At 37.4% G+C, this 22,799-nt stretch overlaps 1 protein-coding gene across 1 annotated transcript in view; it reads right to left on the reverse strand.

Annotated features, from left to right (window-relative positions):
• Window positions 1-22,799, reverse strand: part of LOC105211990 (uncharacterized) — a 109,279-nt gene that overhangs the window by 16,757 nt on the left and 69,723 nt on the right. The window contains 5 exon segments of the mRNA XM_054230507.1: window positions 3,622-4,243; window positions 8,720-8,910; window positions 12,228-13,273; window positions 21,573-22,152; window positions 22,154-22,447. Coding sequence (XP_054086482.1) covers window positions 3,622-4,243; window positions 8,720-8,910; window positions 12,228-13,273; window positions 21,573-22,152; window positions 22,154-22,447 — 2,733 coding nt within the window.

The following is a 22,799-nucleotide window of genomic DNA, read 5'->3' on the forward strand; positions in this document are numbered from 1 at the left end:
GTCTGTGTTTCCATAACTGCGTATTAAATTTGTGGCGGACGAGAGTCAACACTATGCCATTTTTTTCATTTTGGATTCATGTGAAACCGTCGGTCGAGAATTGAAAACAAACAAGCCAAATTGTAAAAGTAGAGCAGCCATAAATATATAATATTTTCGTCTACGAAAATTCGTATAAATGGAATTTAACTTTTAAACGAATGCAGGGATAGTTATTTTGAGACAAGAATATATTATACTTTTGTAAACGGGAAGCCTTGCCAGAGCAGCAGCTGAATTTTCTGTAAAATAATTTATTATTTCAGCGATTTGAGCAAGCTATAAGTGCCGTCTCTGACAGGACATTCAAGTTATTGGTACTATCGAAATATTTACTTCTTTACTTTTAAAACTGTCGGCAACAGAATAAGACTAGTAGCTAATAATAACCTACATTAGAATCTTGAATCAGAGAGACTGAAAAATTCTGAAAGAATCTGAGAAGCTAGCAATGGTCCATTCTTCAAAGGACATGTGTTTACATTTTACAACTGTCGGCCATTTGGTTTACGAGGAATACTATATTTAGTGACGGAACTTTTGGTAATATAAAATTGATAAATTTTCATACTTCAAAACCTAAAAATTGTGGTGGGCTTGCTACCCATCATTCGTACGCTCTACAAAATTATTTAGAACACATAAAATAAAGTAGAGACAGGTAACACTCTAGAGATATCATGAGGAGGTTTTGTATGCGAAATCTCAGAACAATGTGATATATTCATGAGCTCACAATCAATTAAAATCAACAAGGAATTAATGATTAGTAGTAACTTTTATGAACCCAGTCGAGGGAAGGCTTAATAACCAGCTGGAAAAGTTATATATGGGATGTTAATAAAATCCTTTTCATAGACTATCTTGAAATATAGAAAACCATAAGCTATTATATGTATATCATTATTGGAACGCTTGAAATACGCGCTATTTGAAGAAGACGAATGTGCTCTTCCTAATACATTATGTTACAAATCAATGAAAATTTAAGCAGACGATATACTGTTGATGGCTGTTTCCCTTTACGAACAGTGGTCCGCGAGTAACGGATTTGGTGTAAACCCACGAATAACAGAACTGATGATATTCCTGAGTGATACCAAGATTCCTTCATTTAATCTTCTCTCACTCAGTGGTACAACAATTAATCTGCCCCAACTCTTACATAAAGAAGTCTGTTTTAGTGGCCATCACTAAATAAACGGAATAACATTAAGAAATTAAGTGGAATACAGGGCAGTCTTTTGTGGGGTTACTGGATGCGCTTAATACTCCTGCATCAACAGCCAAGAGACGTCATCCGAAAGGTAGCAACCTAAGGTAGTCAACAAACGCGGGGGGGCTTAGAGCTCACTGGCAGAAAAACTCAACCTGTCCCTAATCTGAGTTCCCGATCACAGGAACATTTTTGGAAACGAGAAATCAACTTCTTGGCAAGGACAGGAGCCTCTCAAGATGAATCCTAGGCGGAGCTAATACCTTGCCCATTATGGAAATCTATAACGGAATGTAGACTAAAGACTTATTAAATAGATCCTGCTACCATATCGGGGCATGGTGGTTTGGAGGATATGCGTTGAAAATGGGTCTGTCCTATAACGATAGGAAAGCCGCAAACTATGAGGCCAAACTAAGACCGTCATGTAACATACCTTCAGATAGAGGCATGCCTATGCATTTCTCCCACCAGCATACATTCGATATTGTATGAACACCTGGCCGTAAAAAAGGTTTGTTCTCGTTGGATCCCGCACAATTTGACAATCGCTCAAAAAAAGGCTCGTGTGGATTGGTGTAAAGAAATGCTGAAAAAATACGATCGCAGTGCTTCAAAAGACGTTTATAAAATCGTCACAGGTGACGAATCATGGATCTATGCGTATGAGCCCGAAACAAAACAGCAATCGACCGTGTGGGTCTTCCAAGACGAGCCAAATCCAACGAAAGTAGTTCGTGGAAGAAGCACTTCGAAGCAAATGGTTGCCTGTTTCTTCGGCAAAACTGGTCATGTGGCGACTGTTCCGCTTGAGCAACGTAGGACGGTCAATTCTGAGTGGTACACTACCATTTGTTTGCCTGAAGTCTTCGGAGAAATTCGCAAAACGAACAAGAGAAGACGAATCATTGTGCACCATGACAATGCGAGCTCTCACACATCGACTTAAACCAGCGCCTTTTTGACCGGCCAAAACGTCGAATTGATGGGTCATCCGTCGTACAGCCCTGACTTGGCACCTAATGACTTCTTTTTATTCCCACACATCAAGAAAATAATAATTTCGTCGCCAGAAGATGCTGTTGAAGCATTCAAAAACCATGTTTTGGAGGTGTCTGAATCGGTGGAAAAAGTGCTTCCAAAATTGGTTTGAGCGCATGCAAAAGTGTATAAATCTTGATGGAGAATATTTTGAAAAACAATAAAACCATTTTCGTTGCTATATTCCTATACCTATAGGAATATTTTCATTTTTAGGCCAGAAATATATATAGCAGCCCTCGTAGAATAGAACAAGGAAACTACTTTCCACTTCACTTCTATCATAAACCAGAAATAGAACCCTTGAAGTTCATCACGTATTATCTGTAGTAGAGTATTTTGATTTGATATGGAGATATGTGGGGTTGCTCCCATACTACTAGGCAAAATGTGGTTTTATCAAGAAAACAATAGAAAATGTAGGACTCATCATCTCCCAGATATACTAAATGTATGATACTCAATGCAACTGAAAGTACTTGGGATAGTATAGTAAAATGAAAAGAGGCGAGATTTACTATTTTGAAATAAGTATATAGTGAAATTAGAGGATAAAATAGATAACTACTAATAACTATCTCAATTGCTATTAAAGCGAAGAACCTTCTCTCTGAATTTCTTAGAGAGGATAAGCTTACTTAAAGACGACAATATTTCATAATTAGCTTTAGTTCAGGATAAACTTTTCAAGTTGGTATTATTTAATATGCGGAGGTAGCTAAAGCAACAACTAAGTACACTGAAGTGCTGCAAGCAAGTCATCAAAAGCTAAACGGAAGCACAGCGCGCAATCAAGCCGGCAACAGTTTATTTATTTTTTTTTGCATTGCTTGCTTTGCTCTTCCTTGCACTGTTTTCAGAAAATATTTGCGATTAAATTTGTGAGCAGTTGCAAGGGAGGCTTGGTTATGTGACACGTGTGTATATACCTGTTTGGAAATTTTTGGATCAGCGATTTGTGGAATCTAACTAAAATTTCTATTCTATTAAAGTTTTTATTGAGAAATTTGCAACTTTACTTTGAATGTTGATTGTGAGAGTGTTGATTTATAAGCATTGTGAAATTTTTTCATATTCTGAAGAAATCAGCAAAAATGAATTCAAGAGATTTATCATTTTAATTTAATATTTAAATTTTTGAAAAAATAAAAAATTCCAACTCATTATCAATAATTTTTCCAACAGGGGTTTTTCTTTTACAATAACAAGTCAAGCACCCGTTCATGCATTCGCACACATACATATTTACCCAATCACACACATATATGCACTCTGACCTACGCTAATAAAAAAAAAAACAAATTTAACGTTGAGTTTATATTTACCTTTCTACTTTCAGCTGGCATACTCGAGGTGCGCATCCGTTGACGCTGTCGACTGCCCTGCAGCTGTGCAATGGTCGCTGAACTGCTGTGCAATATATTGGAGGCAGCACGATGCACACCGCTTGTGCCCACATTGACGACCGCGCCCACGCTGCCAATGCCGCTTTCGATAACATCTAGCTCATAGTGACTATCATTCAAACCGTTATTCTTGTTATTGTTGTTGCTGCCACCGCCGTTGCCGTTGTTATGATGATGGCTCATGGTTGGCGAGTCACCAGTCTGCAGCATGTCACTGACCATATCACCAGCACTTGTTGCAGTGTCCTCCAACACGGAGGCGAGCGCCGTGGATGAACCACATAACAAATCCATATTTGTGGCTATGCTGCCACCAATGCCTGCACCGCCGCCGCCACCGAACAGTAGCGGTGCGGCAGTGGAATACTGCGGTGAGACGGCGCCAGACATGGCTTGTTGAAAGGTGAGCACACCGGCACTGCTGCCACTGCCACTGCCGCTGCCGCTGCCACTTCCGCCACTGTCAATGCCCATGGAGTGCAGTGAGGGGAGGCGTGTCGGTTTGCCGCTCACTGGTGATTTCGCCAACGTGATGCGGTCACTGTAAGTGTGTGAATTTAATTGTTAGTGCAATTGCTGATAATAAAATGGCATGGAATTTAATTAAATAACTTTATGGCGATGGGAATTAGTAGCATTATATTGCTTGTTCGCGTTTTTATATATATATTTCTGTGTTTGGTTTGTTGGCGGAAATGTAATATTTATTAAGCTGTGCAAAGACGAGTGGGGTTGTGCGCTTATTTAAGACAGCAAAATGGATTGAAAAAAATTTTGGGGGATATAAATTTAATTAAACAATTTTATTTCATGTTTCAGTTGAGACTTGCAATCTTTCTTGATGAACCCAACAGCTTTTGAAGAAGCGATAAAAGTGTTTGTTGAATATCATTCCACATTAAAACAAGAGAGCTCTCTTGATATAAGCTTTACATGCTTTGCTGAAAAAATATACAACTCCTACGTGTACAACCTCATTCAACCAACAGCAGGTAAAGTCCCCCTCTAGTCCACATGAATATGTTAAAGTTACCACCATGACCGTTAGAGTCCAGCAGCTTGACTCATCGATCGATCCATCCAATATTTCATTCCTAAAATAAACTACGAAAAGCATGAACTCTTCAGGTTTTGACCTGGGGATATTTTAATGTGTACCCTACGCTTTTTGGTCTGTGCTGAATCCGAATTCGAAGTCTATTTAACCCAATCGGATTAGGGATTTGACATATTCCCAAAAAAACAATAGGGCGGATAGTTTTTGTAAAAATGCATTAGATTCGCTTCAAACTCGCTATTGGGGGATTTTAGAGTCGCTGATCCGGTGTCGGTTTTTTCAAAATTCAAAATGACGGATCTAATATAGCGGACGATTTGTTGAAAAATTCGTCGGATTCGCTTGAAACTCGTTACACGGGAATTTTCGGGGTCGCTGAATACAAATTTTACGGTAGTTTTCCAAAATACAAAATGGCGGACCAATATGGCGGACACATTTTAAAATATTTTTTAATTATTTTGGATATACATATTTGGGTATATCTACGGATGATAAAAAAATGGATGAAGAGCAATATCGATCGGTCACGCGATACCTATTTTCGGGAGCAAAATTGCGCAGTGAAATCAAGGTGCACTTGAATGCTGTATATGGTTAATATTTTTCTTCAATAGCGATCGTCAAAAATTAGTTTATTAAATTTCAACAAGACTGACGTGGCGGTTTTTGACGAATCACGTTCAGAAAGATACGTGCTCAATATCGTATTGGTAGACCGCTTATGATAATCCCATAATCATGAAATCACTTCAGAACAGTTTATATAAGTGCAATCCGAAAGTGCTTCGGCGTCATTGTTAAAACAGTGGATTTTACCGGCGAATCTACTGCGACAAAGGATTGGCCTATAGGCCGTAAAGGTAGCCATATACTCGATTTCACAAGAATGGATTAACATCGTCTTAGGAGAAGAGTTGTTTGGCCCTGATGCGTGAATTTACACCGCTGAGATCGCCACGGCCAAATTGGTCGAATAGCAGCTACATCTACCGAATTCTCGCCGTACGACTTCGTTTTGTTTCCAAACTTGAAAAGCTCACTAGATGGGTAGACATTTGAGTCGAATGAGCAGTTTATCGTCACCACGAAATCGGAATATCGCTGAGTTAACTGTATCACACTAAAATGAGACTATGTTGAGAAATAAATCACCACTTTACCAAAATATTTCGCGTTAAGTACTTAGCGGACCATGTTGGTGATTATTCAGTATTTTATACCAATTTTCAAATTTAACCGAATTTCACTTCTTATCAAGCTGAAACTTCCAAAGGTATATAAATATTGTTTTTAATATATCCCAAATACCCTAAAAGAAAAGCCTCCAACTTATACCCGTTAATACTTCACACAATTATATTTTATGTACTGTCAGCTTTGAGTGCATTAAGACCATTCTTTTTCAGTGTCCTAATATCCACAAAATTTTTTTGCGCTTCTCTCTTCTGTTTTTACTTTGGCAGTTACGGCACGGTTGCCCTTTTGATTGCTCTTTCATATCCGTTCTCTTGCAGGCATTCGCAGTCAATGGCTTTACTTTATTTCCACCTCAAGCCGAAATCCTGTTAAACGCCCGTTTCATGAATTGCCGCATGGACACGTGCTCTACTGCCCTGTGTGTGTACACACATATAAACTCATTTTAACCATATATGTGCTTGAGTACTCGCGTGTGTGGAATAGTGGGCGTATGTGAGTGTGTGGGTACTTTGCCCAGCGGATATTATGGCAGAAAAGGCATTGTGCATGCCATCTAATAAATATGGCAACAATATTGCTGGCGGTTGCACGCAATATCAATAAGCTTGCACGGTACTTACTACTTATGTGTGTGCGCGCCCACCTAGGCGTATGAGTAATGCGTAGCGAAGAATGTGTGCTCGGGCATGTACATGCATATTAACTTTAGTATGTGCATAAGAGCACATATGCGTGTATATAACGTTGCACACAATCTTAATGGCAAAGCATACTTCAAAAAGCATTCCACAAAAATTGCATGACTAAGTTGCTGGCGAGCTCGAAGCTTTTGCAGGTGCGTTCACTGAGGAGCGGAAGCACTCTTGCGCCCACAAAGTGGACATTGTTGCGGCATTTTGCCTCAGCGTGTCTGTAATAACTTATTGCAAGCGTGTTTAGTTGGCAATGCATGCGTGTGCTCAGCAAAGTTTTAGCACATCGCTTTACGGCGCAGTTGGGTCGTCAACTCCTAGACTTTTGTGGTGATCGCATGAAATGTAACTATCAATTATGGTTTGTGGTGCAAAGTGCTTTAACGATTTGAAGTTTATACTAAACAATTTTGACTCATTTAATGTGGCATAACTGTGTGGCATTTTGCATTAAAAAATTGTGCTTTACTATCAGTTTGAAGTCGAGTATTACATACAACAACAAATGTATGTTTTGTTTTCTGATCCCAACGACTAACTTAATTCGGGTTCACGACGAAAAATATAAAGGGTAACGGGAATGCTGACAAGTCTGATTAAATATGTCTCAATAAATCCAAACTGGAGACCATGCGAGGTGAGAGCTTCTCAAACAGTTTGAGGAGGTTTGCTCTATGTATGAAAGGATAAGAAGAAAATTGTAATGAAATAGGTTATGGAGAAGGATATATGTACCTGGCCACAATATTGTATAATTACCCTTTTAGGAGTGTCTTCCCTAAAGTAACAATGGTAGATGTAGTGAATTTGTATATACACTTTCGTATATTAGGCAAGTGGTATTTTGACATTCCTCAGAACACAAAAACTGGAAAAGCCATATATAAAGTGCATATCTAACAATAGTAGTAACACCAAGTGGTATATTGTTACAGAAGATATATTATTGAAGTTCACTTATTAAATTTTAAGAATCGTTCTATTTTCATTTCTCATTTCAGCAGTAATTTCTCAGACACTTCAAACTACCTTTGCTACGCATCAAAGCAATTTTTTTTTTCATTTCTCTTAGTCCATATTTGATTGCTGGAAACTATCTAATTATTTACTTCTTGGTATTTATTGTTTTATTTTTGTAATAGTACTTGTGGAGGCTTTATTCTTTGTGCTGCAATGCAACTATCCTGCTGGCAACAAGTTTTTCTTTGTAGCGAACCAGCAGGTTGTGAATGCTAAGCCTGTGGGTATTTTACTTACATTTCTGTTTGCTTCATTATTTCAGCACTATTCTATTTCTAGTGCTTTTGCTTTTACCTTATTATTCTTACCTGTGCTGAAATGATGGAGTTTAAGTCTAATTTCTTAAATATCTTTGAGCAGTTTTTGTGTAGCTAATCTTTATGTGTTGTACACTAAGAAAGAATAAACATTTTTTCTGCAGGAATAAGTAAGAGACTAAAAGAAATCGGAAATTGTGATTGCACAAGGGACTATTTTTTAGGAGACTAAAATAATGGATCTTCCTAATTCCTGAAAGTTGCTAGTTCTTTTTGCACACTATAGTCGATTCCGTCTTAGATTATGTAAACTTAGGATCAATATAGTCTTCTCGTCTTGATTTTTCTTGCATCAATATTTCGCATCGAATTTAAGTCCATAAATCACAATTCTCATTCATTTAAAATTATGATGGACCGCAATAGTAATCAACAAATTAAAGTCTAATAGCCATTCGACAACAATACCTTTAAATCAAACAACGAAATCATGCTCTAATTGGAAAAAAATGTTTCACCAAAAACTACTCAAAATCAAGGACACAAATTTAGCTAATGGCTGAACACAGTATCGCAGAATCCACAATACCTTTGCCGCATTTTCACTGTTTTTCTACTCTTCTATTAATAATTCATTCATGAGATAACCCTTAGACATAGTAAACTGAGCCTGTGTCTCAGTTGAGAATGAGCTTATTACCTTTTGCTTTAGTTCTATACATTTTCGTTGCACTTATATTATTTTTTATGTAATCATATTTATGTAATCATATATTTTCATTACTTACCGCGTGCCACTGTGCGTTAAATTGATTGTGCTGCCATCCGTTGTTGTTGCATGATGATTTCTCAAATTTGTAATATCAGCAAGAGTTGTACCCTCACCACGATTATAACTAACATCGGAAGCCAATAGATTTGTGACGATGGATGAGGAACGGCGTCTGGTGAGTAATGGTGATTTTTGCACACGTTTGGTCTGGAAAATAAATATATTTTATCATTCTATGTGTGTATATTTAAGGAATATATAAATGGTTATACTAAAAATCTTATTTACTAATTGCTACGTAATCTAATATTATATTATGGATCCTATTTCAAACATAGAAATTTAGAAAACTGAATTTTCGATGTTTAAAGACTATACTTCCTATTAATCTTGGTACACATTTTCCATGAAACTCTGTGGAGATTGGTGTTGTAGATTAGTAAAATCTGACCATCGGATTACATGTCTACTTTCCATATGACATATTTTAAACTCAACCAGACTTTTTTCCTTTACAATGGATAATTTGAGCATCCGAAAAGTCATCGTAATAAAAATAAACAAAAAACAAGTAAGGAAGGGCTAAGTTCGGGTGTAACCGAACATTTTATACTCTCGCAATTTATTTATTTAACTTTATTAATATTATATAATACACTATTTGACCCACATATTCGTCATATATATTGTATAAAGTCCATTGAAAGTTGGAAACCATAATATTAGGTTCGTGTTCGATATATTGGGCCTTGAAAACCTATGGTCCGATTTCGGCGATTTTTAGAATGGGGCTGCCACACTATTAACATAGTATTTGTGCAAAGTTCTGCATCGATATCTTCACTAGTGCTTACTTTATATATTGTAAAGTAAACGATTCAGATTGTCTTCAAAGTTCTGGTATATAGGAAGTAGGCGTGGTTGTGAAGCGATTTGGCCTATTTTCACAACATATCATTGGGATGTAAGTAAACTGTTACAAACCAAGTTTCATTGAAATCGGTCGAGTAGTTCCTGAGATATGGTTTTTGACTCATAAGTGGGCGACGCCACGCCCATTTTCCATTTTGTAAAAAAATCTGAGTACAGTTTCCATCTGCCATTTCTTATGTGAAATTTAGTGTTTCTGACGTTTTTCGTTAGTGAGTTAACTTTTAGTAATTTTCAACCTAACTTTTGTATGGGAGGTGGGCGTGGTTATGATCCGATTTCTTTCATTTTTGGACTGTATTAGGAAGTGGCTAAAAAAAACGACTGCAGAAAGTTTGGTTTATATAGCTCTATTGGTTTGCGAGATATGTACAAAAAACTTAGTAGGGGGCGGGGCCACGCCCACTTCCCCAAAAATATTACATCCAGATATGCCCCTTAATAGTACGATCCTTCATACAAAATTTTATTTCCATAGCTTTATGTATGGCTTAGTTATGGCTTAGTTATGGCACTTTATGTGTTTTCGGTTTTCGCCATTTTGTGGGCGTGGCAGTGGTCCGATCTTTTCGAAAGCAACCTTCCTATGGTGCCAAGAAATAAGTGTGCCAAGTTTCATCAAGATATACTAATTTTTACTCAAGTTACAGCTTGCACAGACGGACGGACGGACAGACAGACATTCGGATTTGAACTCCACTCTTCACCCTGATCACTTTGGTATATATAACCCTATATCTAACTCGTTTAGTTTTGGGTGTTACAAACAACCGTTATGTGAACAAAACTATAATACTCCCTTTAGCAACATTTGTTGCGAGAGTATAATTAAGAGAAGGTTATGTATAGTAGTAGATACTAGCGAAATCGTTCAATTAATTACCCGTCCTCATATAATTAGATTATTTTCCGACCTTCTGATTGATTATAATTGAGTCACTATTTCGTCTTACAATTTGGGCCTCATCATTGAACCCGCAGCAAATTCGATCGAAATTTTTCATGCAATCATTCATTCCGATAAACTACTTTACCACAACGTGAGAACATAAAACATAAAACTTATATCGATCTTTACCGACAAATGCAACATATTTGATATATCAAATTGTCTGTGCTTTTTGCTTCGTTCAATTTGCCTGGGGCTCTTTAAGAAAACTCTTTCGCTGTTTCGGGGGCAACTTTATATCGCTTTTAAACGCCTTAAATTGATTTTTGTTAGTGTGTTTTTGTATCTTGTCCCTAAAGTACCCATTTAAAATGTAATTTAGTCCCTAATCAGTGGTTGTTTACATAAAAACTTCTAAATAGTATATTTAAATTTAAATTAAATTTCCGCAACCCACTCAGCAACGGTTAGATTTCGACCAAATTTTTCGACTTTGCGGATTCTATGATTTTAAAATTAGCACAATCTATTAGCCGCGGAATGTATTTTAGCAAGACGGTAAATGGTTCACTTCGTTCGTAAATTTTATGTTCCATACGGTTTCAATGATTTCGACGTAAAATTTTTCGATCGTTTCGAATCATCTTTCCATCGAAACGGATTCAATGATTAGAACCTTTATAAAATTTTATTGACACAAGGAAAATTTTTTAAATATTAGCTTCTTGCAAATTGCGAAAGTATATAATGTTAGAATGCTGAGTCTTCCTTATATGTTAAGATTTGGGTCGATCGTTTCATGGTTGATTCATTTTTTTACTGGTCTCCTTGAACGTTTGCATTAAACATCTTTTAAAAATTGAATATGGTACTAAATTTTCTTCGTCTGCTCATATTTTTCTGACTCATTCCCAACAGCTGCCTGATGCAGCTACAATTTTAAGCAGCAAATTTAAATGGACGATTGATTCAGCAAATTTATAATCTACATAATTCATTGACTTAAAAAATATGAATATTCGCGTTCTAAGATAAGCCTGATAGTCATAAGTTTTATCGTTATGCATTCAATACTACGAAATGTTTTGAAAGTCTAGTAAATAAAAAATTACAATTATTTTTACAAATGTGTTTCATATAAGCTACCGTAAGCCTCTTATAACTGCAGGGAATATTATATCATCTTTTTCCGTATTTCAAAAGCGTAAAATGCATGCTTTTATACCATGCTTTCATACCACCACAATCCAACTCATTGGGTGTAAACTTGTAATTTGACCCAATTAATTGGTGAAACGAAATTTCAAATATAAATACTACACTGCTTTTCAACTGCTTATTTTATGTAGCGCGAACTCTTAATTCTCGCATTGACTTATTTACGCGCGCCGCACTGTTGAGCTCAACTGAGCACAGCTCAGCGCAAATTCAATTCAACGCTGACCTCGTTCGCATGCAATTAATTGAAAGAGTCCATGTAAATGATATTCCGCTTTAAATACTCGTTTGGCTTAACGCAATGAATGCGAGCGCACAGCGGCGAGTAGCGTTTACCCGTGCATTTGTGATGCCCTAAAAATCCAATAAACCCCGCAGTCAACCCGCGCTATTAACACGCATTTTAAGCGCATTCCACCCGCCCGCTTAAATACCCTACATTTAAGTAGACAGGTGTAATTGTGTATATGTGTGTGTGTGTACTTACGCTGGCACTACTGCGACCAGTGTTGCCCAATGCGACCGCTGCCGCTATGGCACCGTTATGATTACTGTTGCTGCTGCTGTTGGAGTTCGCGCTAATAGCCGGCGCTGCAACAGCGTTGACAAAATTTGCGCTGGCAGCATTTAATAGATCGCTGAATTTATTCACTGACGTCGATGTTTTCGGGTGTGCCGGATGGGCCGTGTGCAGGTCCATGTACAACAAGTTATTGGTTACATTAGCGGCACTGTTGCCCGTGTTGGTATTGGTGTTAGTGTTGGCGCTGGTGGAGGTGGTGTTGGTGGGTGGCGCATTATTGGCCGCACAACAAGCTGGTGTACCCGCTAGCGCCATTTTAAGCTCTGCACCGCCCACGTCAGTCGCGGCTGCTGCTGTTTTTACTGTCGTCGCATCAAAGTTGTAATTACTGTTGCTGTAGTGCAACTCGCCACCGCCCATATTGTTGCCAACACAATCGCCCACAACACCCGCACACGTCAGTTCGATGGGCGCACCGGCCGTCGCCACGTTATTGCCCAAGCCCGGGTTAGCGTTCGCACAGAGGCCGCCTCCGATGCCGGCGAGATTTATCGCTGATCCTAACATGCCACTTAGCGTGTTGAGATTTGTGCGACTGCCGGAAAGTAGGCCGCTCTGTTGTTGCACACGCTGCAGTACGGCCTCTTTGGTGTGGTATGCGCCGTAGCCGCGTCCCTTCGGTGGTTGGGGGAGCGCGCGATGTGGCAGCATTTGTTCTTTGCAACAGACGTTCGTTTGCGCGGTGGCGGCTGTCGTTGTTGCTGGTCCTGTCGACTTTAATGTGTTTAGTTGCATTTGCTGTTGTTGGTGCTGGCTTTGATGGTGTTGCAGTTGTTGTTGTGTGTGCATTTGCTGATACTGTGGCACAGCTGTTGTCGGTTTCTTTAGAATTGGCTTTAGCACAGTGGTCGTATTGCTTGGTGGTGGCTGTGGCGCTAACAAAGGCAATTCAGCGAGCGTGGGTGTCGAAGAAGTGGTGCTTATGGTATCACTTTCCTCACAGCTGGCATCTGCAAGATGTTTGTAGAAAACAGTATATATATTGATTAAGTTGTCAATTGTAATTGTGGCGGATTTGTAAAGCATTTGTGCTCTGTTGTTTTGCTTTTGAGTGGTAATTTGTTTGCTAAAGTGATATATTCGCAGAAGGCGTTTGAGATAATGAAATAATACGTGGAAACGGTGGGAGAATATGCAATGCAGACTTCCATAGAATTATTCCGTGTTGGATAAAGGGAATCATAACAAGAATACCATCCGTGACTATATTACTCTGAAATGTGATGATATTTGTGAAATTCGAGGATAGATAGTTAGATAGTTCTAACAAACTATACCCAGGTAAATGGTGTTGATCTATGAGAAATACTCATATTAGTATCTTCTTTATTGTCTCTATTGTCGAGTCCAAGAGGGTCGGCAGTCATTTATTGTTTCCCAAGTTATGACTTTTGAAACACTAGATCGAGACAGTTTGATACATATTTCAGTCAGAATGGAGGTCTGACATTGTGCTTGATGCTTCTTATGTTTCGAAAATAAATGAATGAAAATTTAGAAGTTGTTACTACTAAAAGTGCTGTAGCATTTTCGCACACCAAAATTAATTGATCAATTAAAATTTTAATTGAGAAATCACTCTTTGCCCTTCGCACTGCCTGCTATTCGATTAGCTCGATCAGCTGTTATACATTCTTGTTTTTGCTTGTCATAAGAAGTTGGAAAGTTTCAACAGCTGATTGCTATTTTCTCAATAACCACATCTTTTATTTTCAGAAGCGCCATCTACCGTCGAGTATTATTACTGCTATTTCGCAGGGTTACAATTCATTCTCAACTCGATTAAAATTCGAATAAAAATTAATGTAGAAAAATGAAATTTTTATTTTGTTGGGTAAATCAATTTAAATCAGCAATCGAACAAATGCCGTTTAATTGATCAATTACATCCTGGGCGAAAAGACTATTATTAATTTAATCTAATGGGTTCATCTTACTTATGTTGTCAATCATAGATCAGCACTCAAATTTTTCTGGCGGTTGTATGATGGTTGTGTTAATCGGAAAGGAACAGATAGCAACTTCTCAAGTGTAAGCAAATGGACATAATGGTCTAGGAAACTTGCTTATCTGCCTTGTTCGATAAGACGGCCTAACTTAAATTTAAGGGGGAGGAGGAGAGACTGAGTTCAAATTCAAATTAACTTCGTACAATACAAATAACCAAAGGACTATGAAGTCTTTGGGATTTTTCCGATTCGACAGGAAGCAAGAAGTGAATATTTGATTAGGAAAATTTTAGATTTACGAATAACATAAGGTGGTTGTTCATAGATTTATTTTGGGGAATCAATCAAAGCATTCTTTCAATGTAATCCAATTATCGATTATCGCAAATCATAAAATATCAATTACGTAGTTGTATTTAAATAACTATATTTTGAGTTTATATAAAAAAAGGCTTGTTGTGTGATATCAATATGTCTGTATACTAAAATGTTTTAATTTAACGAGCACTATTGAAGATATGAGGATTTGCGTACTCTATCTATTTATAATTACAACATTATACAATTTTCAATAAAAAGCTAAATGCTATCTCATCAACACTTTATGCATTATCTCTTGATTTCTATTTTTGCTTCGCATTGTTATCGTTGAGTGTTTCTATGGAAAGATTGCAGTGATTATTTTTATTAAATTACTAATAATTGTGGACAACAACGAATTGTTCTTCAACTGCGATACCTCACCTCCCTCCTTGTTAGTTGCATGGCATCGCCTTTAGTCAAGCGATTTCAATTACACTAAACTAGCAGTAGCTCCTGAAACACACATTCTTATTGAATTTTCTCTGCTTACAGCACTTCAAGTCATCCAACTTACATTCAGTTATATCGACGTACGTACGTTTCAGCACACGAACTGTTTCTTGTGCAACAACCTTTTGTTGTTCGGAATTTTCTAATTTTCTCTCGGATTTTTTTTGAATTTTTTTTCAGTTGTTGGCCAATGTTGTTACTGGTAACTTTAAGCATAAAGCCAACTAACTTACATCGACATATTGCATTTTCACTTTATTTCACTTGCAGATGGAAGCTAATTTAAAGTTCGAAAGCTTGGCTGCCATCCACAAGCACCAGATAGGGACAAGCAAAATTGCTCCATACACTAAAACTGAAATGCGCTTGTGTAGTGGTATGAGTGTGGATAGTAGTGGTGGGATATTCGTGTTAAAGTGGTGTTTACATACACGCTTGGATAAACTGCGCTTGGTTATTAACAAATTGCACATTTATTAAATTGTGTGTGTGCGCTTGTAGAGCAGTGATTTTTAGGGAGAATATTGCTGTGATTCTATATAACGAGCAATAAAAGTACAGCCAATTTTAAAGCTAATTTCTTTCAGTGCGATGTTGTAAAAAGTGGAATTTTCTTTTAATTATTTTCAAAATTACAAAATAATATAGAATTGTTCAATAAAAAGTTTTAAATATATACGTATATACCAGCATCAATGGGAGTCAGTATTGTCTGCACAAAATGAGAGTTGTCCGAGATGAGTCGAAGGTCAGCCAGATTTGTCATTTCTTGATATCTTTATATTGTAAGCTCTATAATATAATATAATTAATTATTATTCGAATAGTTGTGAAACGATATTTGTCCTGTTCAAGATTCTAAGTGTTAGGTACTTTTTCTATCTACTATTTTCTACGAATTCTTTACAAGTTATTTTATTATTCAGAACAAAAAATAGTACTCGTAAGGGATCAGAATAGATAAATTATTTAAGACTAGCTGATGCTGTATACACTGGTAACAAGTTCGGAATATTTATTTAGCGATTGGTTGGACAATTCTAAAGATGTTTAAAATATACAAGCAACATGGCATTGGTTAAGGGGTTAGGGGTAAGCAAGGATTTTCAAAAAATTAATTTGTTTTTGCATTTTCGTTAGGGGCCATCCATAAATCACGTCACACGAATTTAAGGACTTTTTAACCCCTCCCCCCTCCTTGTCACAAGTTGTCACATGGACTTTTGACCCACTCCTTTATATCATTTATTATTGGTAAATCAGGCACTTAATTTTCGTTCTGAATTTGGATGTCAGGAACATCTTTCGTATCAACATCTTCCATCCATTAAGCATCGTCATCATTCATTAAACAGAGAATGTCTCGGGCACATCTAGCCGCAATTCTTTGAGGACGAATTTTCGCGATAGGTAACAGCTCTTGTTTTTTATGTGTTTGTTTGTGTTGATTGGTGGCTTTATATGCAGAAAAATATAGGCCACATATGCTACACGATCTTTTAAATAAGTATGACTCGACACTAGGGCAATAACTATCATATGGAACTTGTTTAGATGGGATGATGCTTGGAGATTTATTAATATCTGTAGTAATAATGGAGCAAACTTAGCGTTGTTGTTATCACTCCCTGTGACTCCATAACCTTCTGATGTCTGTTTAATTAACACAGGTGGTGGTAAAAATCCTTCTTTTAATAATTTCCAAAGACTAGAACGTCTTACACCGCAACATGCAATAGTTTCACATTTAACTATTTGTAAAAAATATTGTGACTCACTAAAAAAAATTGGTGCAACATATTAGCATACCAAGTAGCATTATTTTTCAACCATAGCCTGTTCAATATCCAGTCCAGTAACAGTTGGTGCAACATATTCAGCAACGACTGGAAAATTATCAATGACTAACTTGCTCCAAATCTCAGCCAACACATTACCCGCACTTTCGAAGATTCGTTTTTCTAGATCTAAGTCAGTAGTTCGATTAATTGAATCAAGATGTGACCCAAAAACATGTTTTAATAGTACACCAGTAAGTGATCGGTGTGGTACAGAGCAGCCAGTCGTCTAGCACCCAGGAGCGCAACAGAGCGGGAAACGATATTGCCCTAAATTTTGAAATGTCCGTCCGTCCGTCCGTCTGTGCAAGCTGTAACTTGAGTAAAAATTAAGATATCTTGATGAAACTTGGCACACTTATTTCTTGGCACCAAAGGAAGGTTGCTTTCGAAAATGAGCAAAATCGGACCTACAAAATGGCGAAAACCGAAAACACATAAGGTGCCATAACTAAGCCATAAATAAAGCTATGGAAAAAAAATTAAAATTTTAAAATTTGGTATGAAGGATCGCAATATGAAGGGGCATATTTGGATGTAATTTTTTTGGGGAAGTGGGCGTGGCCCCGCCCCCTACTAAGTTTTCTGTACATATTTCGCAAACCAATAGAGCTATATAAACCAAACTTTCTGCAGCCGTTTTTTTTAGCCACTTCCTAATGCAGTCCAAAAATGAAAGAAATCGGATCATAACCACGCCCACCTCCCATACAAAAGTTAGGTTGAAAATTACTAAAAGTGGGTTAACTCATTAACGAAAAACGTCAGAAACACTAAATTTCACATAAGAAATGGCAGATGAAAGCTGCACTCAGATTTTTTTACAAAATGGAAAATGGGCGTGGCGTCGCCCACTTATGAGTCAAAAACCATATCTCAGGAACTACTCGACCGATTTCAATGAAACTTGGTTTGTTATAGTTTCCTTACATCCCAATGATATATTGCGAAAATAGGCCAAAACACTTCACAACGACGCCTACTTCCTATAAACCAGAACTTTGAAGACGACCTGAATCGTTTACTTTACAATATATAAAGTAAGATATCGATGCAGAACTTTGCACAAATACTATGTTTATAGTATGGCAGCCCCATTCTAAAAATCGCCGAAATCGGACCATAGGTTTTTAAGGCCCCATATATCGAACACGAGGACCTCGGTGCTTCTAACCTAATATTATGGTTTCCAACTTTCAATGAACTTTATACAATATATATGACGAATATGTGGGTCAAATTGAGTATTATATAATATAAATAAAGTTAAATATATAAATTGCGAGAGTATAAAATGTTCGGTTACACCCGAACTTACTTGTTTAGCATAACATCACTCAGAACGTTTTGTCATTTAAAAGTGATTTTTTTTTATTTACAGGGAATTAAGAAATTCATCTCGGCCAAAAAATGGAATTAACTCGTGAACATTTTCGTGCGATCATTTTTCACAACTTTTGACGTGGATTATCGCGACAAGAGTGCATCGATGAACTAAAATCTTTGTATGGCTATGAAGCACCATCCTATAGCACTGTGAAAAACAGCCGTTGTGCCAGAAAACATCGAGGCCGTACGTGAACGGATAATGCAAGACCGTCATGTAACATACCTTCGTTGGATCCCGCACAATTTGACAATCGCTCAAAAAAAGGCTCAAAAAAGTGCTTCGAAAATTGGTTTGAGCGCATGCAAAAGTGTATAAATCTTGATGGAGAATATTTTGAAAAACAATAAAACCATTTTCATTGATAAATATTCCTATTTTCATTATTAGGCCAGAAATATATATAGCAGCCCTCGTAACATAACTAGAGAAGCGTGAGGTTTGAGAGCACAGCAACTAGCACTTATGATGAGATAATGGGTATATGAACTGTTTTCATAGCTCGGGGAATCACAGCAGATTCATTGGCCAGGAGATGACTCCCGCACTCAGAAAGAATTTGTTGAAGTACCAGTTGAATTTGGTACCAGCAGAAGAATTCATTTCCATGGTCTTAACCTTATTATGGAACCAATCCAGAAAAAGTAAATATTATTTTTATGCAAATTAATTTGCGATATATTTAGCACTAAACAACGAACAAATTCGAAGGTTATGACTCATATTTTTGCAATTTTTCTTAAAATACCTTTGTAGATGTACATTTTTTTGTTTAAACAATCGTATTTATCTCTCAAATATGCAATAGAAGTGACAATTTCTATAATTTTCCCAATGTTTGTAAAACACACCTATTTGAGAAATAAGCATTCTCATTTAAATATAATATTTTCATCCACGAACTATCCTGAACAAATCCATGTAGCTTATTGGCGGCCACGTTTGAACCTTTAACCTCTGTTTGGCTGTTAAGACCACGACTTACGATGGTATTTAGTAAGCCTCTCTAAGCAAATGTTTTTATGGAATTCATATGTAACTTTTTTTGTATGTGGTTCACAGCAGCCTAAAGCTGTGGGTATTTGTGCCTTATTCGGTTCATGAATTCGTAAATTAATCTATCTCACCTAAACACACCATAAACACATTACTCTTCAACGCTGCATATACATATGCACGAGTATATCCGCCTCCACTCATATTCGCAAATTAATTGCATGCCGAAAACACAGAACACAGCATAACCGCACATTTAAATTAATGCAACTAATGACCTTGCTTTTATCTCGTAAAAAATTGCACTAACTCATTTCATTTTAACGAAAAGCCGCCGCCAACTTTTCACCAGTCATCAAACCCTGCGTGTGCACTTAAGCTGAGTGGAATTACGATGCTTTGTCCTTTTTGCTGCTGCTTGGGCTCATAAAATTTTTATTATCTGATAAAAGAAAACTCTGACCAGGCAAGCCACAGTGCTCCCTAGCTCGTGCGCAAAGGCAAATAATATTGAAAATAAAGACAGAGCACTGAGTGGTGGTGGTGTAAGTTCTAGAAACACAAACGATAAAATAGCTGAGATAAAGAAGATAGGCGTGCGAAAGTGACCGACAAAAGGAAGTGGCCGACAAGCAATCAATTGTGGTTTGAGTGATGTGACCAAAGCCATATTTTACGATTACAAGGATACGCAGCTTAAGTGGACAAAATGGCATTTGACGTGTTGTAGGCTCAGTGATTTCGGTGCTTCGTTAGCGGCTGTAAAGGGTGTTTTGTCTATTCACAGCAGAGGATTCCTTTTGTACGCGTAAAATAGGAAGTGTTGCTGATAGATATTTGTTTGGTTATTATGAATTTGTAAATAAGTGCGAAGATAAACATAAAAAGGGAGGAAATATGATGGAAGCGGAAGTGAATTAGGTAAAAGCAAATGAGATGGAAGGGGGGAACTGGTGATGAATATAATGAAATGAAGCAGTGAATACATTCAATAACAGCAATAGATTTTCTTACATTTATTGAGAATACAGTTATTTTATATATATGCATATATATATGTAAGATAATGAAGCAAAAATATACTGAATTCTGATGTTTGCCATATGAAAGTGTCGGTGTATTTATAAGAGTATAGGTGGTAGATTGATTGATATGGTGTGAAACAGTGTTTTATAAACGAATATAGATCTTATACAGTTCTTAGCTTGGGAGGCGGTGGCAACCATTTTGCTTTTGTCACATCATTTTACTATATTTTTTTTTCAAATAATTTTTGTTAATTGCATATACTTCTTAAAACTGGTAAAATTTTATTTTACATTTTCTATATGAGTGGGTGCTTTTGCGTCTTCGCTTCTCGTACAGTTGCCGTATGCTTACTTTAGTCGATCGCCCCGATTAAAAAGAGCATACATTATAAAGAGAATAAGCACAATAATAGTAAATCTGGAAAAATATTTGAAAGACCCAGAATTATTAATTTTGACGATTACTGCCTTGAACAAAAAATACTGGATTAGAGCTCTTCTCAACAGAGTTCGTTGAAGGTAGAACAAATAACAATCTTTGTAAGAAATAGTCTACTACTTAGGGAAATGAAAAGCTTTTCAATAGCTTTCCAGAAGCTATTTAAGTACCAACAGTGAATGAAAAATCTATCTATCTATAGCCAGAGTAATGTGTGGTTTCATTATAGTCTTTACTCAAGGAGTACCATAGATGACATTAAATATGAAATGCAAAAATTGTTTCCATAAAGATAATTTCGAATCTTGGAGAATATTTCAGTCACGTAAAAGCTTCTGTTAAAGTCTGATGCTAAATATTTAGTAGACAATTCTAACTGGTCGTTCAACCTGAGAAACCTATTGTTCTAACCCTAACCTGAGAAATCTACTGCTTTAACGATTTGTACTTCGCAATTTCTTTTGAATACTGCTTTGCTAGTAGGCCGAATATAGACGATCAAATATAGAAAACCTATAATATACTATTTCACTGAAGATCTCTATAACTGAGTTGTCTCAGTAAATTGACTTCTGAGAATGATTTTATAAGAAACGAAAAATTAATTGCTGACTTTTATGGGGTCTATTATACACTATGGAAAGGGCAATGACAAATAAATCCAATGAACTCTTCTACATTATTTAAGTGCTTTTAAGCCCAAATATATACCCACATGAGTTAAAATGAAAATAGAAATGTGTGTATGAGTGCGTAGTTTGAGTCCTTTTGAAATATGATAAACTGATTTTGCACTCACCAAAATCGAATGCTCTTTCCAATATCACCGAATGCCGTTTTTGCAACGCTGCCGCACGCTGTTGCTGTTGTTGCTGATGATGATGTTGCTGTTGTTTCTGATGCATATGTTGTACACCGTATAAATGCTGTTGTCGATCCTTGCCATCAGCGCCACTGTTGTCCTCGCCATCGGGTCCCATGCGCACACTACCGCTAATCTCATTGCTATAATCCGACGCATATGAACCGCCTGTGGGCTGATAGTGATGCACGTGTTGTTGTAAGTAGTGACCGGCTGCTGCCGCTGTCGGCACAGTTACTGCGGATTTTGTTTGCATTTGCGCTGATTGTTGCGCCAAACGGTGTTTGTGCGGCGACTTCGGTTGTGTTGGCTGTTGCTGTTGTGGCTGTGCTTGCTGTTTCAGCTGCTGTTGCTGGAGCGGATGCTGGTGATGAGGCGTGGTGGCGCCTGCTATGGTGGGCAGTTGTGGATGTTGCTGATGCAGGCAGCAATATTTGATGTGCTTACAAAATAAGTTGCCATTGCCATTACTGCCGCCACCACTGCTGCCACTGCCAGTGCTGTGGCCACTATTGGTATTGGCTGTGACCACCACCACCACCAACACACTGTCCGATGCTATTCAATGTGATTATGCTACTACTACTACTTATGCCTCCACCAACGCCGCCACCATATGTGGCCGCCGGGTTTCGCGGTCGATGCACGCGAAACGAGCTCGAGCGGCCGACTGAATGGTTGGCGCCTTCGCCGCTGGCGCTTTGCGGGTTTGTGGGACAACGGAGACTGCCACCGTGTCGCCGTTGCATGAAGCGATTGCTGCTGCTGTTGCCCGCTGTACTGTGGCTGGCATTGTTGTGATGCGGTATCACCTGCACGCCAATGCGAAATATAGAACGAGAGTGATAGATAGACACAGAGTATGAGATGATTTGTATGCAAAATGATAACACTTATTTGTATCGTATTATGAATTTATGGCTGTACGGAAAGTAGTTGCAGTTTGTCGAGAAATAATTCTGTATAGTTGCAATTTGTATTAGAAATGCTATTATACATACATAGCCTTATTTAGTGGTGGGACTAAGGTTGTAAGTATGAAGTATATACAAAAAGTAGGAAGTGGGATTGTATGTGCCAATGTGTTTAATGCGGAAGTTACATATGGTTAAATTAAATAAATTTATATTGAAAATAATATTATGTTGGGAGAATTATGAGTAA

The sequence above is a fragment of the Zeugodacus cucurbitae genome, chromosome 5 (genome assembly GCF_028554725.1).
Source record: "Zeugodacus cucurbitae isolate PBARC_wt_2022May chromosome 5, idZeuCucr1.2, whole genome shotgun sequence".
Taxonomy (NCBI): domain Eukaryota; kingdom Metazoa; phylum Arthropoda; class Insecta; order Diptera; family Tephritidae; genus Zeugodacus; species Zeugodacus cucurbitae.